The 18,152-nt window shown below is 46.7% G+C and overlaps 1 protein-coding gene across 3 annotated transcripts in view; it reads left to right on the top strand.

The window, feature by feature from the left end:
- Positions 1 to 18,152, top strand: part of l3mbtl3 (L3MBTL histone methyl-lysine binding protein 3) — a 37,968-nt gene that overhangs the window by 10,809 nt on the left and 9,007 nt on the right. For all 3 annotated transcript variants that reach the window (XM_031581563.2, XM_031581562.2, XM_012829444.3), the window contains exons 10-18: positions 337 to 428; positions 1,116 to 1,267; positions 4,785 to 4,861; positions 5,815 to 5,900; positions 6,645 to 6,755; positions 11,836 to 11,950; positions 13,452 to 13,554; positions 16,316 to 16,465; positions 17,218 to 17,340. In XM_031581563.2, coding sequence (XP_031437423.1) covers positions 337 to 428; positions 1,116 to 1,267; positions 4,785 to 4,861; positions 5,815 to 5,900; positions 6,645 to 6,755; positions 11,836 to 11,950; positions 13,452 to 13,554; positions 16,316 to 16,465; positions 17,218 to 17,340 — 1,009 coding nt within the window. The remainder of the gene's footprint in view (positions 1 to 336; positions 429 to 1,115; positions 1,268 to 4,784; positions 4,862 to 5,814; positions 5,901 to 6,644; positions 6,756 to 11,835; positions 11,951 to 13,451; positions 13,555 to 16,315; positions 16,466 to 17,217; positions 17,341 to 18,152) is intronic.

The raw sequence follows: 18,152 nt of genomic DNA, 5'->3' as shown, positions 1-18,152 counted from the left end.
AATGCTCTGAGTGCAGTAAATGACTCATATTCAGCCTACTCTAAATTACTAATGAATCATTGTCAGTGTACTCTTCTGAAAGCCTTCACTACAAATATACGAACTTTAAAAAAAAAAAAAAAATGTTTTAATCAATTCCAATTCAATTTGACTCTTCTTTCCATGAATGTGCTAGAGTTAACCTTGTGGTCTGTGGGTTCCAAATCTAAGAAATTAGGACATTAACCTCTGTAGTTTTTTGTATCCGAGCGGATCTACAGTTTTGTGCAAGCTGATTAATTCGATTAGAAATGCACGCATCCCCATCATCTCTCTGCTGCTGAAATTCCCACCCAGGCATGAAGGACGAGGAATTCAGCTGGCCGTCCTACATAAAGCAGAACAAGGCCCAGGCCGCTCCCAAAGCCCTGTTTGAGAACCAGAACACGGTAAGCGCAACGCCATCTCCCACAGCACATCTGCAGACACACACACACACACATACACACACACACATACACACACACACACACACACACACACACGCTGAGGGGTTAGAGGAACCTAACCATATCAGGGTCAGATCTGTTCTAATGGACACTGCCATCTGGTTGGATGCGGATGGTTTGCAGTAGACAAGGGGTTGCTTGAAGCAATACACGTCAAGGAATACAAGACAAGTGTTGTCTTTGCGGGTTGTCCTTTGAAATTGTCACGCCCTGGTGTCAGGTGCATTTTTCATTTATTTCTCACGAACAACCTGAACATCCATGAAATTGAATTATTTCCTCCTAATTAAGCAGATTGTATTTATCCGCATATCAGAAAAGACTGAATGAAATCAAGTCCACTTCACCTGAACAGAAAGCCTGAAGTGTGTAATTTAATCTTTGTCTGTATTTTAGTCTCAGTAAAGTAAACGGTTAGAAGCTAGTGTACAGGTGAACATACCAATCCCCAGTTTTCCAGTACATTAGCCCTGTCTCATTTGGACAGCACGTATCATCTGCTAGAAGTCATTCAAGCCAAGCAACACAGGATAGGACGGCGACACCCAGGCTGAACAAAAGTACTGAAGTGAAGTTGCTCTGTCCATCACATTCCTTCATTTCCCCCCTCTTGTGTTTTTCTCATAGACCGTGACGCCTCAGGGCTTCCGCGTTGGAATGAAGCTGGAGGCCGTCGACAAGAAGAACCCCTCCTTCATCTGTGTGGCCACAGTGGCGGACATGGTGGACAGCCGCTTTCTGGTTCACTTCGACAACTGGGACGAGAGTTACGACTACTGGTACTGTATGGATTAGCTTCTGTTGTGTGTGTGTGTGTGTGTGTGTGTGTGTGGGTGCGTGTATTTGTGACTCCTATAAGGAACAAAGAAAGACACTCACAGCAACACCTGTGTGTGCATTTGGTAGATAGATAGTTAGATTGGTAGATAGATTTTTTTTTTTAAACAATGTATTTATTGATTTTCAGTTTGCAAGTCACATCAAATTGCATAACAACAGAACAATACACAGCAATCAGGTAGATAGATTTACTGATTGATTGATTGACTGATTCAAATTAAACGTAGAATGTGCCTTGTGCACTGCCACTTAGGAGGCTTCTCTCCCAGCACAGAGGGGAGTCATTGAAGTCGGCGGTTGCAGTGAGCAGGAATGACCTTCTGTAACGGTCCTTATTGCTGCAAAGCTTGTGGAGCCTCCGACTGAAGACACTCTGTTGTCTGACCAATATGTTGTGTAGGGGTTGTGTAGTGTTGTCCATTATGTTGAGCAGCTTTTACAACATCCTTCTCATACCAACCAACTCTAGGGGCTCCACAGAGCAGTCCCCAGCACAGACAGCCTTTTTCATCAGCTTGTTCAGTTTGTTAGAGTCGCTGGCAGAGAAGCGGCTTCCGCAACAGATCTCTGCAAAAAAAACTGGGAGAAGATAATGCTGCATCTTGCTGCACACATTGAATGACCCAAGCTTCCTCAACAAGTACGGTCTGCTTTGACCCTTCCTTTAGACGGCCTCAGTGTTACATTTCCAGTCCAGTCTGTTTTGACCAGGTGAACCACCAGGTATCTGTAGTCCTCCACCACCACCACCTCCACCTCTTCTCCCAGGATGGAAATACGGTTCAGCTTTTAGTCCTGGTCCTCCTAAAATCTACAACCATCTCCTTCGTCTTGGTCACATTTAAGAGGAGCTGGTTGTTCCCACACCACGCCACAAAGCGGTTCACCAGTTCCCTGTACTCCCGTCTCCTGTCCACCACTGACACACCCCACAACTGCAGAATCATCTGAACATTTCTGCAGATGACAGGACTCTGAGTTGTATTTGAAGTCTGAGGTATGCTAACCACCTTCTGAGACACGTGTCCCCTCAGCCGTACAAATTGTCAATCATCCAGGAGTTGTGGAGGTTTTTGGAGCTTCTCACGCTGAGGTATAGGCTGGTGTTTAAAGGCACAGGAGAACTCAAAGAATGTGATTTCTCACTGTGCTGCCTGCTGTGACCTTTGAGTTATGGCATGATTGTCATTACTGTATTACTTTTGGGCCTTGTTGAGATCTTAGTGACACTAGGTGGTGCTATAACATCAGTAAGGGAGACAAAGAGGAGTGTTGCCTTTTAAAATAGACCTTTCCATCCAGTATAGCATGAAGTGTCTGTGACCCAATTAAGTTTAGTTGGTTTGTTTTAGGTTGGTAGGCTGTACGTTTCTAAATCACACGCATAAGCCCTCTCTATATTTGTGAGTCTGTTTGTGTGTATGGTGTGTGTGTCTGTGTGAGAGAGCATTTGGGAGTGTGCATATGCGTGTGTGTGTGTGTGTGTGAGTGTGTGTGTGTGTGTGTGTGTGTGTGTGTGTGTGTGTGTGTGTGTGTGTGTGTGTGTGTGTGTGTGTGTGTGTGTGTGTGTGTGTGTGTGTGTGTATGGACACGTGTATATTCCCTGGGAAGTGTGGCCTTTTGTCTGCCAGTCAGTATGTGAGGGTCCAGTCGACTCTGAGTGCTGCGCTCTACCTGAATTATGAATGATCATTAATAAATGACAAAGAGGAACTGTTCCCCCAGGAGCATCACACACTCTCTTATGATGCTGCTCTCACCTCTCTCGCTCTCTCTCTCTCTCTCTCTCTCTCTCTCTCTCTCTCTCTCTCTCACTCTGTCTCTCTCTCCCTCTCTCTCTCTCTCTTTCTCCCTCTCCCACTCTCTCTCTCACTCTCTTCCTCTCTCTCCCTCTCTCCCTCTCTATCTCCCTCTTTCCCTCTCTCTCCCTCTCTCTCTCTCCTTCTCACTCTCTCTATCTCCCTCCCCCACTCTCTCTCTCGCTCTCTCTCCCTCCATCTCTCTCTCTCTCCCTCAGACATAGTTCCAAACCCTTACTACATGGCCACTTGAAACAACATCACAAACCCATCCTGAAACAGATAGCTAACCTCTGACAGCTGACGGCCCAGCTGCTACACACAGTTGTTACGCCAAAACCCAAGATAGAATCCCCTGATAGCAGTAAGTCTGATGCACTAGGCTGCCATGTGTTTCTGGATGCAGTCATCTGATAAATGACAAAAAAATGACTAAAATGAAAATGGCAGTCTTAGTCCCAGGCTGTGTCTGGAGAAACCTCATCTTCACATTTTGAATGTCACGGTGATCAGGTTGTTGTTTGCGCGGCTGGTGGAGCCTAATCCACCACAGCCGTGGACGCCCCCGACCCAGAAGGCCCACATGGTGGGCCAGCCGAGCGCTGATCTAATTATGAGTCAGGCTCAGTAGGTTGTTGTGTTACCAGCTCCTAACTGGCTTTGTCCTTGAGGTAGTCATTCCCAAAGCTGCCTCTTAAAAAGTCTCCTGCCAACTGTCGGTGTGATTCCAGGGAGCAGCCCTGCATCTACAGCATGTGGTGGTGGATGGCATGGTATTTATGTGGTGAGGTGGGATAGTATGATAGTATGTAGTAGAAGTGTTCTTAGTGGGTGACCTCTCTCAGTATGGATGTGTTTTTTTACTCATTTGTGATTATTGTTTGTTTGTCAGAGTTTTTTACACCACTGTAAAACGGGCCCTTGCAAGAGACAGCTTAACAGAAGCGCTCTATTTGTAACCAGCCCCAATGAGTTGAAATTGTCTGTAGTATTGGTTCCGTTTGGAAGCGCTCCTCGTGAGGTCGTACACCTAGAGAAAGGCTTCAGATCAGCGCTCCGTTTCACCCCCGTGTTGGTAAACAGGCTCCATGGCTTGTCAGGAGTTTTGTCCACGGATAGTTGGCTACGCATGTGTGCACGGTCAGCGGGCATCTGATGCCCCACAGAGGCGGGCATCAACGAGCCCGCTGGCACAGGCCCCTCAGTGGCGGAGCTCCTGTTTAGCAACATGCAAAGACGCCTGAGCGCACGGGTAATCGCTCAGAAAAACAAGCCACACAGACTGTCGCGCACAAGCACTTTTGGGGCTTTGGGTGCTGTGGCTTCTCTGACCTTTGCGGTGTTTTGGCTGTTTACTCTGTGTTTTGGGGAAGGAGTAATGAAATAATAACACTGCAGTGTTAAGGGGCCGCTCATATTGACGTCACCTTAACCCACAGACAAAACAAACATTCCATCCAACATTTGCATCTGTATGTAGGATAGTATTGACTATACAGATCAACTCACTGCGTATTCATTATGTTGGGTCTAAATGAAAACAAATGTACTTATTGAAGCTAGAGATTTGGACCTCATGTTATCAGGTTTGATATTTGCATTGGTCAGTACTGGTCCAATTGTTGTTGGTTGTTAAGTTTTGATGTCTTGCCTCTAGGTGTGATGCAACAAGCCCTTATATCCATCCAATCGGCTGGTGCCTGGAGAATGGAAGAACTCTGACCACACCTCCAGGTGAGCTTTGTGCCATATGACATATTCCTATTTTAAACCATCTCCCAGAATCAACACAGTAGATCAGAGGGACGGTGCAGTACTGTACGGGTAACAATGTGATCAGTGATAATCAAACCAAGTGCAGTGATTTGCTATGCTGTGCATGCAGTGCAGTGCAGTTACTCAGCAGGCTTTGGGTTGAGTACATAGTGCTTGGCTCTCCATGCTCTCTCAAGTGCCTCGGGGCTGGGTGATTCACACAACATGGTGTCTTATTTAAGACTTCAGATTTTCTGAAGGACAAAAGACACCTCGCCGGAGCTTTCATACACACATGACGTACACACACACACATACTCACTCAGTCATATGATGTGTACATGCTCACAGTGGTGCCCACACACACACACACACACACACACACACACACACACCTGTACTTAAAATACACGCACTGCATAGCCTACTCTAGCATTGGCACAGGGTGACCAGGGATTTTGGATTAGTAGCATAGCCTAAGTGAAAGTAAACTGCAATAACATTGAAATATTCAATAAAGTATAAATAAAATAAATACAATAAAATGAATACAATAAATACATACAATAAAGAAAGCAATGTTCTTTAATTGAAACATTTTAACGCAAAAAAAAACAAGCAGGCAGTGGAGCTCTGGCACAACAACTGCACTATGCTTCAGGGAACTGATGTTGATCTGATCTGCACCATCCTAAGCGAGACAGTGGACAGTACGCAAACATTCACAATGTAAATTAAACTACCATAAAATAGGCTAAGTGTGTGTACCATGACCGAGAATCCTGCGGGCGCCCCTGCATGCACACATACACACACACACACACACACACACACGCACACACACGTGAGTAATGATAAGAATGAGAATGGGGATTCCACTAGGCTTAAAGGTGAAGGTCATCAGTCATCACTGTGCTCTTTATGCCTCCCAGGTTACCCTAATGAGAAGGATTTCTCCTGGGAGAAGTATCTGGAGGAGACGGGCGCCTCCCCTGCTCCTGCCAGAGCCTTCAAAGCGGTGAGTCTGCGACAGGGCCACCTCTCTGCCACACACTTTTGGAGTAGGAAACAGCTGATTTGACAGCATGTCATCCAGTCTCCCAGAATGCACCACTGCCACTGTAAACAAATGCTCTTCTGGTCTGGTAAAAGAAAACCCGCACACTGTGGGTTACATAGATACTGTCCATAGCTGTACTCGTTTTCACTGATGAGGAAAACAAACACTCTTTGAAAGCACTGAAGCATTTTTCTGTGAGTGTTTTCATTATCTAATTTACATGTTCATTTTTCACACTGCAAATAGCAACATAGTGCTAATTTGTTGTGAAATGCTATGTTTCCACTCTCAAGTCTGTGCCACAGTGTGTGAACATATCTCCCATCTGCCAATCCCTCCCCCACCTGTCTGTCATACATCTGGACAGGTTACCTCCACCTAAGCAGCCCCTTCCCCCACTCAGCCTCCCACTACGCTGTTTCCTCATATTCTCCATCTCTCTCTCTCTCTATATATATCTCTCCATCTCTCTCTCTCTCCCTCCATCTCTCTCTCTCCCTCCATCTCTCTCTCTGTCTCTCCATCTCTCTCTCTCCCTCCATCTCTCTCTCTCTCCCTCCATCTCTCTCTCTGTCTCTCCATCTCTCTCTCTCCCTCCATCTCTCTCTCTCTCCCTCCATCTCTCTCTCTCCCTCCATCTCTCTCTCTGTCTCTCCATCTCTCTCTCTCTCTCTCTCTCTCTCTCTGTGTGTGTCTCTGCAGAAGCCTCCTCACAGCTTCCAGGTGCTCCTGAAGCTGGAGGCCGTGGACAAGAGGAACCCTATGCTGGTGAGGGTGGCCAGCGTGGTGGACACGGACGACCACAGGATCCGGGTGAGACATTACGCATTACGTCACAGACCACCATTACTGTCCCACACACACACACACACACACACACACCCCCCCCCACCCCATGCTGGTGAGGGTGGCCAGCGTGGTGGACACGGACGACCACAGGATCCGGGTGAGACATTACGCATTACGTCACAGACCACCATTACTGTCCCCCCCCATGCACGACTACAACCTGAGGAGATGGGTTTGCCATGCACATTGGGTAGATGTGGATATAGATGGTTTAGTAGACAAACACTGGGCAGGCCTGGTTGTTTTGTGGCGGATGCATTATATCTCCCGAAGTTCATTGCTTCCCAGTCTTCTGTCTTCAGTATTTATGTAATTGTCCCAAAGCAATGGAGACATTCAGAAAGCTCACCGTTTCAGCTTTTCCAAGTGACTTTGCCGGCTGTGATTTCAGCAGAGGCAATGTGTCTGTGTGTGTGTGTGAGTGTGTGTTCCATGGGAGAGGGTCCCCTGTGGATGTGAAGTGTGCTGACGTCAATCAAACCCAACAGCTGGCTTGGAGTTTCACACACCCTGCTAGCATGTGTAGACCTGTACAGGGGGATAGTGTGGCAAGGGGGGGAGGGGTTCTGTGTAAAACACTGTCTATTAGGTATTGTGAAAAAGACAGCATAGGAGCAGAAATAGTGGCAATGTCAGCTCAGAAAGACAACACACGGAGCTCAGAAAGACAACACACGGAGCTCAGAAAGACAACACACGGAGCTCAGAAAGACAACACACGGAGCTCACAAAGACAACACACGGAGCTCAGAAAGACAACACACGGATCTCAGAAAGACAACACACGGAGCTCAGAAAGACAACACACGGAGCTCAGAAAGACAACACACGGAGCTCAGAAAGACAACACACGGATCTCAGAAAGACAACACACGGATCTCAGAAAGACAACACACGGAGCTCAGAAAGACAACACACGGATCTCAGAAAGACAACACACGGAATTTCATAAAGCAGCTCCCCTAAATTAACTCCTAACTAAATCCGACGCTTTGTGGTGTGCTCCATTGTAGCCCACAGCAATATAGAGTCCAATGTAGATAACATCATAAATAATTCTATAGATTCTCATTTTTTTTCTAACTTTTAGTATGTGTTTGATATTTTACAGAAGCCAGAGATCTAATGGCATTATGTACGGATTAAGAACTCCGGTGAGAAAACACTGTCGTCTTCTGTAGTGATGGTGTTAGCCCCCGCTGCTCAGAGAAAGACCTCCCACTCAGAAAAGTTCTCATGCAGGCATATGATTTCACCTAATCCAGTTATCTCCCAAACATTGTCCAATTCAAAGTGTATGGAAGCCCCTGGGTAATCACTCAGGGTTTTTGTTCTGAGCCCGAGAAACATGGACTGGGTTTTTCCCGGAAAACCGGTTTATCAGTCCTGCGCACCTCAGCGAGACGTCCCCCGAGCTAGGGAGAGAGGAAGGGAGCGAGACAGCTTTCTAAATTGCCACTTCCCTTTGAAGACACACTGTTGTCCCTTCCCATGGGAACAGTGATCTAGATGATGATGCTGATAATGAAATGTAGGTTGCCTTGTTGTTCGTGTGAGTGTGTGTGTGTGTGTGTGTGTGTGTGTGTGTGTGTTTTGATGTAGCATATATGGGGCTGTGTACACGCACAAGCATATGATGTGATGTGATGTGTCCGAGCGCGATTATAATTTCGAAATATTTGTCCGAATCCGGCCCAACCCGTTGGGTTCCGACTGGCCCGAGTCGGGTATCCAACCTCTAATGTGTATCTGTAGGTGTGTGTGTGTGTGTGTGTGTGTGTGTGTGTGTGTGTGTGTGTGTGTGTGTGTGTGTATAGGACTGTGTGTGTGTGTGTGTATGTATAGTTGGTTGTGGGTGGAATGGCTTTGAGGCATTGTCAGCTTGTCATTGTCCCCCACACACCTAGCCCTATAAAAACTCCCAGAAGTGATCTCATTAAATGTTAGCGCATGTTCACCAAGACACCAGAGCGGCACTGACACAGAGCGCTAATCAATTGTATCGGTTCTCTCGTGTGTGCTAATTCTCATTCACTGCGCTCACAGCTCTCAAGCTCCAGCTCACCACTGCTCAACAGCTGTAACATTTGTCTAGAAATGGTTGGCAATCACAGGAATAAACTGCCATACATCCAGAGAAAGAGAATATATTGTGTTGTAAATGTACTCATTTGGAAAATACATGAAGGAAGGAAGGAAGGAAGTGTGGAGTTCCTGGTTTTTCGAGTTGTGAATATAAAGGTGGGAAAGTGAGTTTCTCTCCCAGAAGCCTCTTCTGTGATTCTCACCCGTTAGACGTGACCGTTTGAAAAGAGAAGCACAAAGCTGTCGTTTAATTGGTCTCGCTCCAAATGTTGTGCGTGAGCCAACAAGAACCAGCCAATTGGAGTTTTATTTTCCGAGCCACTTAATGAACAAGGGTGTGGAGGTCATCCACGAAGAGATGTTGGCACTTGCAGAGGGAGCCACGCAAGAGTGTATGACTCACGTGTAGAGAACACACTATTAGCGAGTGTGTGTTTTTGTTTTAATGTCTGATTTTATTGTGTTTTAAAACATGTTGGACATAAATATCAGCAAATGAATGGACATAAAAGATTGGCTGGCCTGTAAAAAGGTACTGTCTGTTGTAAATGGGCAAGCGTATGAACTGGACTGTGAGGATATACTGACTCAGGGACAGTCCTCTGGTTGCCATGATGTAAGAGTGGTTGATGCTGTAGCCTGAAGCTAATGAGGAGTCTGTATGAGTCGTGGTGCTGGTAGCCTGTGCTTCCTGAAGGCTGCAGTGTCTGAAAACACCTCTGTCTCTCACTCGCTCACTCACTCACTCTTTCTCTCTCTCTCTCTCTCTCTCTCACTCACTCTCTCTCTCTCTCTCTCTCTCTTACTCGCTCACTCTCTCTCTCTCTCTCATACTCGCTCACTCAGTCTCTCTCTTTTCTCACTACCTCTCACTCACTCTCTCTCTCTCTCTTACTCACTCACTCACTCCCTCTCTCTTTCTCTTACTCGCTCACTCAGTCTCTCTCTCTCTCTTTTCTCACTACCTCTCACACACTCTCTCTTTCCCTCATGCACTCTCTTTTCCACTCTAGTGTCCTCCTCTAACCTTGTGGCTGGTCTTGATGGTTTCTTGGATGAGCCGTGGCAGCCACGTCATCACCTGCCACCATCACTCTCCCAACCCCCCCCCCGCCCCCTCCCCCTGCCTCTCTCCCTCTCTCTCTCTCTCTCTCTCAGTCTGTATCCCTCATTCTTCCTCTCCGACTCCTTCCTTCCGTCACGCAGTCCGCAGCAGTAACACGGCCCAGTTCGATTCGTTTCATCCCCCTCTCCTCTCTTTTTGCCCCCGGTGGGCATTTTGTCGAGCGACTCTGTCGAAAACTCCCTACCCTTCTTGCCGATCACACGGTTTGGAAGGTGAGGTTTGACACCAGGGCCTCAGGTGACAATCTCTCACCCAACATCGGCCTCGGGGGCCAACTCCGCTGCAGTTCCACTCCTCCATCTCGCTTTCTCTCCTTTCCCCCCTTGTCGTTCTCTTTCTCTCTTTCATTTACTGTTTGTTCTCTGTCTCATCCCTCTCACTCTCTCCCTGTCAATATCAGGGTTGTTTTGGTAGGGTTAATATAGGAGATAGTATAGTATTTAACCTCTATGCTATGCCAAATACACTGTACATACACTATCCAGACATATATATTGTTTACAAACACATATATATATATATATATCCTCTCTCTTGCTTTCTCCCTCGCTGCCTCTCTGCACCACTCCATTCTCACCCCTCCGTTTCTTCTCACACCTCTTAGACTCTTCTGCCTTTGCCACCCTCCTCCTCTTCCTCCTCCTCCTCCTCCTCCTCCTCCTCCTGCTCCCATGGCCTCCCACTCTAATCACCTTCACAGTCATTTCACACTTCCATACAGCTCTGTTAGCCATTCCCTCACACGCTGCTCCAAACTGCTTGAGAGGCAGAGAGTACTGGTAGTACTTTGAGGCTCCTCCATGTTTGCATCTATAGATCCGGTCTTTACCAGAGGACGTGATTGAGTATAGAGAGTGTGTTGGTAGAGGGGAGAGAGCGAGACAGAGTCTCTGTCTCTGTCCTCAGGTGTAATTATGACTGCGGTCCCTCGAGTCCTCTTGAGACTGTCCGTCCACTATCAAGTCTCTGCAGTCTTCATGCGAGCCTGTGCGGCATCGCGCTTGTATCAGCGAGCCTCGCGGGACAGCAAGAGTTTGGTGCACTGCCTTTCACTGTCAGTCACGCACACACACACGCACGCACACACACACACACACACAAACACAAACAGACATACATAGATTAATTCATTAAATGCATTCAAATAAAAGCTCACACACTATTTTTTTTCCATTAGTCTCTTTCAGTCCCAGATAGAGGCAATAAAGATTTACAGGCATACTCATGTAAGTTCATATCTTTCTCTGTCAATGTCTGCCTCACTCACACACACACATACACATCCACATACATCCACATACACACACTCATACTCATACAAAACCTCCCACTATGTCCATTTGGTGGGGATTGGTCAGTCCCTCTTTCTTTGATTTGTGAGTGTGTGTGTGTGTGTGTGTCAGGAGGCAGCTCTCAGATAGAGAGTAAAGCAGCTGCTCTCAGCTTGCCTCCCTCAGCACTACCTTTCACTCAGTGCTTGTCTCAGCCTCTCCTCCCATTTAGTGGGGTCGGCTTTTGTAAATATGTATTTGTCTCTGGTGATATTTCATCTATTTCACACTCTTTCTGTCTGTTCAAATCCCTGCATGTTTGTGACTTCATGTCATAAAATTCTGAAATTCAGATCCACATTTTGATTCGGCCAATATGTTGCCCCTAAGTATTGTGATCTTAGCTAAATAAAGAGCTGAAATAAAAACAGTTTGTGGCTTTGATTTTCAGCAATGCTAACTCTCATTCTCACCTTGCTTGTCTTTCTTACTGTTTGTCTGTCTGTCTGTCTGTCTGTCTGTCTGTCTGTCTGTCTCGCGCTCTCTCTCTCTCTGTGTTTAGATCCATTTTGATGGCTGGACCGATGAGTATGACTACTGGGTGGACACGGACAGCCCAGACATCCACCCGGCGGGCTGGTGCGCCAAAACCGGACACCCCCTCCAGCCCCCCATCAGTGAGTCTCTGCCTCTGAGTCACCCATCAGTCCTGCACACTGACAATACTCTCTCTCTCTCTCTCCCCCTCTCTCTCTCTCTCTCTCTCTCTCTCTCTCCCCAACTCTCCTTCCTTATCTCCCTCACCTTCTCTCACTCTCTGTCTTTCAGCCACTCTCTCTTCCCTCTTTCTCTATTTATCTACCTCTGTCAGTGTCTTCCTTCACAATAAGATGTTCCCTCCATCTTTCTTTCTTTCTTTCTTCTCCACGTCTCGCTCAAGCTCTCTGAAATCGAGGCACTCTCAGAGCACTTCATCTGTCTGTCTGTGTGTCTGTCTGTCTGTCTGTCTGGTTGGCTGGTGTGAATAGTGATGTGCTCTGTCTGGCCATTGATTTGTTGTGATTGTAGTCCTGGTGTGCGGGTGAAGGACTTTCTTTTTAAAAGCTCTTTACACAGGGGGAAAAAACCCTCATAGTTGGCTGATGGAGTTGAGTGCTTTTTCTCTCTCTTTTTTTTCTCTCTCTCTATCCACCTACCTATTTGTCTATCTATCCATTTGCTTCTTGAAAGACATAATGCAGTGTTCTGTCTCTCCCTCTCTTCCTCTCTGTCCATCTTTCTGTCTATTTGTCTATCTACCCATTTGCTCTTTTCTCATTTGTCTGCCTGCCAAGCCTCTTTCCGCGTCCAATCTCTCATTCTCTCCGATATCTCTGGTCAATTGTATTCAGTGGTGAAGGTGGAAGCCGAACAATGAACTTTTCCCACCGCCACTTCTTCCTGCTAATTCCTTCCCTCTGCATCGGTGTCCATGGTAACAGGGAGGCCGTTGCGTACGTAAAAGAAACGGCAGTCGGCAGGTGCTGAATGCATTCCTGGCTTTTCTGGAACGGAGAAGAGAAAGGAAGAATAGGAATAGACAGAGAGAGACATTTTGTGTGTGTCTGTGTGTGTGTGTGTGTGTGTGTGTGTGTGTGTGTGTGTCTGTGTGTGTGTGTGTGTGTGTGTGTGTGTGTGTGTGTGTGTGTGTGTGTCTGTGTCTGTGTCTGTGTCTGTGTCTGTGTCTGTGTGTGTGTGTGTGTGTGTGTGTGTGTGAAAGAGAGGTAGAAAGAGAGTGCCAGGTCACCGTGTCCGAATAAAGTGTTCTCAACCTCCTCTTCGTACCATCTCCCCCTTCCTGTCCTGCATGCTCTAACCATGGGGGTTTGACCACATGAAGTGCCTGTCTGATTTCATAGCCAATTAAGGATAGATGTGACTGCTATTCCAATGTTTATGTGCTTTCTGCTAATTACATGTGCTCTGTTAAGTCTCATCCCTCACCGCTCTCTCACACCTCCCTCTCTCTCTCTCTCCATCCTTCTTTCTTATCCTGTCTTTTTCTCCACTCTCTCGATCTACTGTTCTCCTCTATCTTCTATGTTGAATATCTTTCTCTTTCCTCTTCATCATCTTTTATCTATCTGTCTGTCTATCTATCTATCTATCTAACACACTCCCTCTCTCTGCGTCCCTCAGGTCCACAGGAGATGTTTGATTCGTCGGAGCAGGGCGGCTGCCCCACCCCTGGCTGTAAGGGCATGGGCCACATCAAAGGGGCTCGCTACTCTGGACACCACAGGTAAGCTGGCCGCCCCGCAGGCTCCACTCGTCCCCCTCTCAGCCCTCTCGACACTCTCCTCAGGCAGACATGGGGTTACTCAGACCCACTCTCCCTATCCCCACAGGGTCTGGGCGGCCATGTGGTTATCAGTCGGAGAGGGTGCCGTGGTTGGAGAATTGGATTTGTTCCCTCTAGATGATACGTATTGATATAGTGCATATTTGAAGCTCACTGCAAGACTATCTCAGTGTTCAAACATCTAGTCACTGCCTTTATACATAAAACAGCCCATCTTTGTAGACAAAGATGCTTTTTAGACCTTCTGCAGACACAGCAGGTTGCTTTCAATCAGAATGAGCAATACAGAGATATCACCTGTAAGTTAAGAATCGTGACTCGTCTGAGAAGAATATTGGATTCCAGCCGCAGTGCACATTCTCTTTTGCTATCTCTGTAAAGTACAGCAGTAGAAAGGCCTGCTGTGCTCCGTCTCAGTGGTGAAGATAAGCCGACTACAGTCTTACAGAACTCTCCTTGTCAGCACACTCTAATATGTGTTCCCCTTCTTTACTGGAACATGGACAGGGCCGCTGATTGTCCTTCAGTGACTGTGAGGTGGGAGCAGCGCATGAGTAAAATGCTACGGAGCATGTGCAGTGCAGCCCTGCTAATTGGCTGTTTTGTGGCCACAGCACACCGATAAAGGCACAGAGTGTCACTTCCCCCTCCACCAATCTCACCCAGGTTACTTCACACTCTTTTCTCCTCTTTCTATTTTCCCCTTTATTTCTTTTCTGCCGTAGACACACACACACACACACACACACACACACACACACACACACACACACACACACACACACACACACACTTGTACACCTATACTCATGCTGAGCATCACACAAGGCACACACACACACCCACACACAAACTCACTCACACACAAACAAAAAATGAGGTAACACCCCACCCAAGTCTTGCAAAGAAACCTCCCATCTTCTTCGCCACTTCCAAGCCCAGAAAGATGCTACCGTACGCAGAAAACGTTTCCGCCAAAAAAACTCCCAACCAATTGAGCATTCCTGAAAGAGGGAGCCGCTCCTAAAAGCAGCGCCTCTCAAAGGAGAGAAGGCCCACCCCCTCCCGCGCATACCTCCAGAGTTTTTCATTTGGCCTGTGATGTGAAGTTGCTTGTGTGATAAGTGAAACGCCTGCAATGTCCTTGGCCTGCTTGAAATCAGTCATTATCTCTCTCTACCTCCTGGTTCTGAAGATGTGATCATTAGCACAGCCATATGGGTGAGGGCTATTACTGGAGAATCAGGCCCTTGCCTGTGTTGTAAATGATGTGGGCTACTCAGTTGTGTCTCAGGCTAGCATTCTTGGAAAGCATCACAGGCACAATAAATAACTATTATCAATACATAAATACAAAAGCTATTATAAATCTTTTAAATAAAAAATTAAACATTTATGTTTTTTTTCCATTCATTATTTTATTATTATAACTTAGTGATTCTAGCACTGACAGGGAGTCATTCATTGTGACTGGTAGTATGTTCAAGGTTAATTGCTTGCCCATTGATGTTGCCCATACATTGCCCAGTGTGTCATGTGCTAAAGGCCTGCTAGGAGATTCTAGGGGATGACTAATTCTAATTAGGAGGATGTTGGAGGAGGTCAGTTGACATTGGGGGGGGGGGGGGCATTCTGGGTGGCAGGCCAGCACTGTTAGCTTTGTTTGTTTGTTTGTGTGTTTGTTTGCAAATGAAGGAATAATAAGCGGGCAGCTGGAAGAAAACTTTAGGAGGAAGATAATGACGCAGATCCCTCATTATGCTAAAGCTGGCTGACAGCAGGGAGAATGAAGCACTGATAAGGAAAGAAAGAGACAGAGAGAGAGAAGCAGAGAGAAAAAAACACAATGAGAGAGAGAGAGACAGACAGACAGACAATGGAAGAGACGGAGGAAATGCAAAAGAGAAAAGAGAGCAAGAGAAACTGCATTGGAGGGGAAGAAGAAAGACAGAAGAGATAGGGGAAACAAAGAGAGATGGCTCACCTCAATTTCTCTTCCCACAATCTTCCAGCACGCACAGCGTGACAGACATATTTATTCAGCATACACATATTTATATGCTAATAGCTTTAATCCACTACAGTATAGCCTACCCAAGCCACTGTGGATATACCAATGGAGAAATACCACTTGAAAGAAGGATCTCACACCATTGAGGGGCAGTCAGGCAAACAGTGAAGTGAACACTAAAGCTAAACACATTACTTATTTATTTATTTCTCAGTGATGAAAGATTCATTGTGTCTGGTTTATTATGGTTTAAAGTGCAAGTTCTAGATCCTTTCCTGAGATTGAGCTGCTATTCTCATCTATATTTTTTATTTATGTTTTAAAAAAAAAATGAAAGCATGAAGTAGAACAATAGTAATTTATGCTTCCATTCCTGAGTAGCAGAAGCACATATTTTCAGTCCATTAAATGACGTTCTGGACAAAGCCAGCCTCAGGGTAACTGACTGGAGATGTGAAGCTAAAGAAAGAGCAAAACTCAGGCGTTAGTCTTCCCTGCATAATTCTTTCCCTACGGCAACCAGAGGAGACAAAAAAACGTGCCCCTCCATATAGATAGTGATGAAAAGGTTTGAGACCTGTCAGCGCAGAAGCTGATGTGAAGTGGCAGGCCCAGTCGTTTGTAGTAAGCCCCCTCTCATCATCTTTCTCATCCTTACCACACCTTACCACATATTGTCTCCCGTTTCAGCGCGGTGGGCTGCCCATACTCCGACATCAACATCAACAAGGACTCTGTGCTGCCAGACCGGCTGAGCGGGGAGATGCCAGGCAGCGCGCCAGGCGTGGGCAGGCCCAGGAGGGTGGAGCCCAGCCCAGAGACCTCCACCGGCACGCCAGAGTAAGTCCCAAACATGGTAGGATGGGAGCTGAGAGGCGAAGCACTGTCGTCTGCCGTTGCTGCGACGGGACATTGGTATGATGGTTATACGGCACTCAGTTTGGACTAAGCTCGACTATTTTGGTCGCCGAGTTGTGCTGCTATGCTGTGATGTAGTTTTAGGATGATGTGATGTTGCTGTAGTATGCTGACATGTCGTTCCACATCACTGTGATGTAGTTGAGCAGTGCATTGTACATTGCTGTGGTGTCGGAGGATGCAGCTGTACCGGCGCAGTGCGTAGAGGTCTCTGTGGCTTTCATAGGCTGCTCTGTTCTTTCCTGTTCAGTGTCATCCCTTTGTCCTCTTTCACCGTGCTGCTCCCATTGGCCGTAAAGCAACATCACCAAACCAGACGAATTTTGTATCAACTTGTCAAATATTGCAAATATTGACGGAGACGATGAGCTTTTTGATACGTTTCAAGTTTAAGATTCCAGAAATGCACTCATATTTTCGCATATCCTCTTTTTCTATTTTGATTCAGTGATAATTGTGTGCTCAAAACAGGCCTCTCGCCCTTTCCCCCCACCTTTCACTGTCTGAAGGTGTCTGAAGAAGTTTTAGTTTTTTTTCTTCAGTCACACTTCCAAAATACCAGCAAGAGGAACTAAACTCATCTCTTGTGACGCACACAGCACCAGCCAAGGTTTTAGTAAAAACACAGGGCCTCACAGCACTCAAAGCCAATACGTCTCTCCTCTGCGTCCCAGCAAGCAGCAAGGCCCCAGCCTGAGCCACCCGGAGAGGCCCAGCCGCCCAGAAAAGCCCAGCACTGCAGCCAGCTCCATGGAAAGGCCACTCAAGAAGCCTGCAAGCACTGAGCCAAAGAGACGGTATGTGTGGTCTGTGTGTGTGTGTGTGTGTGTGTGTGTGTGTGTGTGTGTGGATGGGTATCTGCGTCTTTATGTATGGAGGGAAGTGTTCTGTGTGTGTGTGTGCACATGCAGGAATGACAAATGTACCCGTGTCTGTTGTTCTGTGGCCTTTTGTATGTCTGCATATGTATGTGTATGTGCGTATCAAAGCTTGTCTGGAAGATTAACGTAAATGACACGCGTCTCTGCATGAGTCTGTGAGCATGTCCACACGTGTGTGTGTGTGTGTGTGTGTGTGTATATATATATATATATGCTCTTTGTGTATGCCATTGTCTTCCATGTCTGTGTATGTCTGTTTGCCATGGCTTTACCTCACCTCAGCTCCTCCAGTCTTGCTGGGGTTCTGGAGCTGGCCCTCCCATCAGCGGCTCTGAATTTCTCATCCATACTTCTGATTTGTCACACCTCGACTGGCTGCCACCCGGGCTGTGTGAGCCTGGCGATTAGTCAGGCAGCGAGACTCCAGCATGCCAACGCAGGGGTGTGTGTGTGTGTGTGTGAGTGTGTGTGTGTGTGTGTGTGTGAGACTCACACCTCTCTCGCATGTTTATCCTGTAGCCTTGCATTGCACATCCAGACGCTGGTGTGATGTAGGCCCGAGGCACATTCAAACTCGAGCACTGAAATGTTAAATGTTTATTTTAAGGATTAAACATACCCACCAATTTGGCACTCAGGTGTTTGCTAATGCTGGTACTGACCTATATAGACTTTTATTTGTATCATTCAGTAATTTAAAGAGCAGCATTTTCTATTCTAGTCTAGTC

Source organism: Clupea harengus, chromosome 15 (assembly GCF_900700415.2).
Source record: "Clupea harengus chromosome 15, Ch_v2.0.2, whole genome shotgun sequence".
Classification (NCBI taxonomy): Eukaryota; Metazoa; Chordata; class Actinopteri; order Clupeiformes; family Clupeidae; genus Clupea; species Clupea harengus.
The sequence above is the reverse complement of the archived record's forward strand: the minus strand, read 5'-3'. Positions and strand labels throughout refer to the sequence as shown.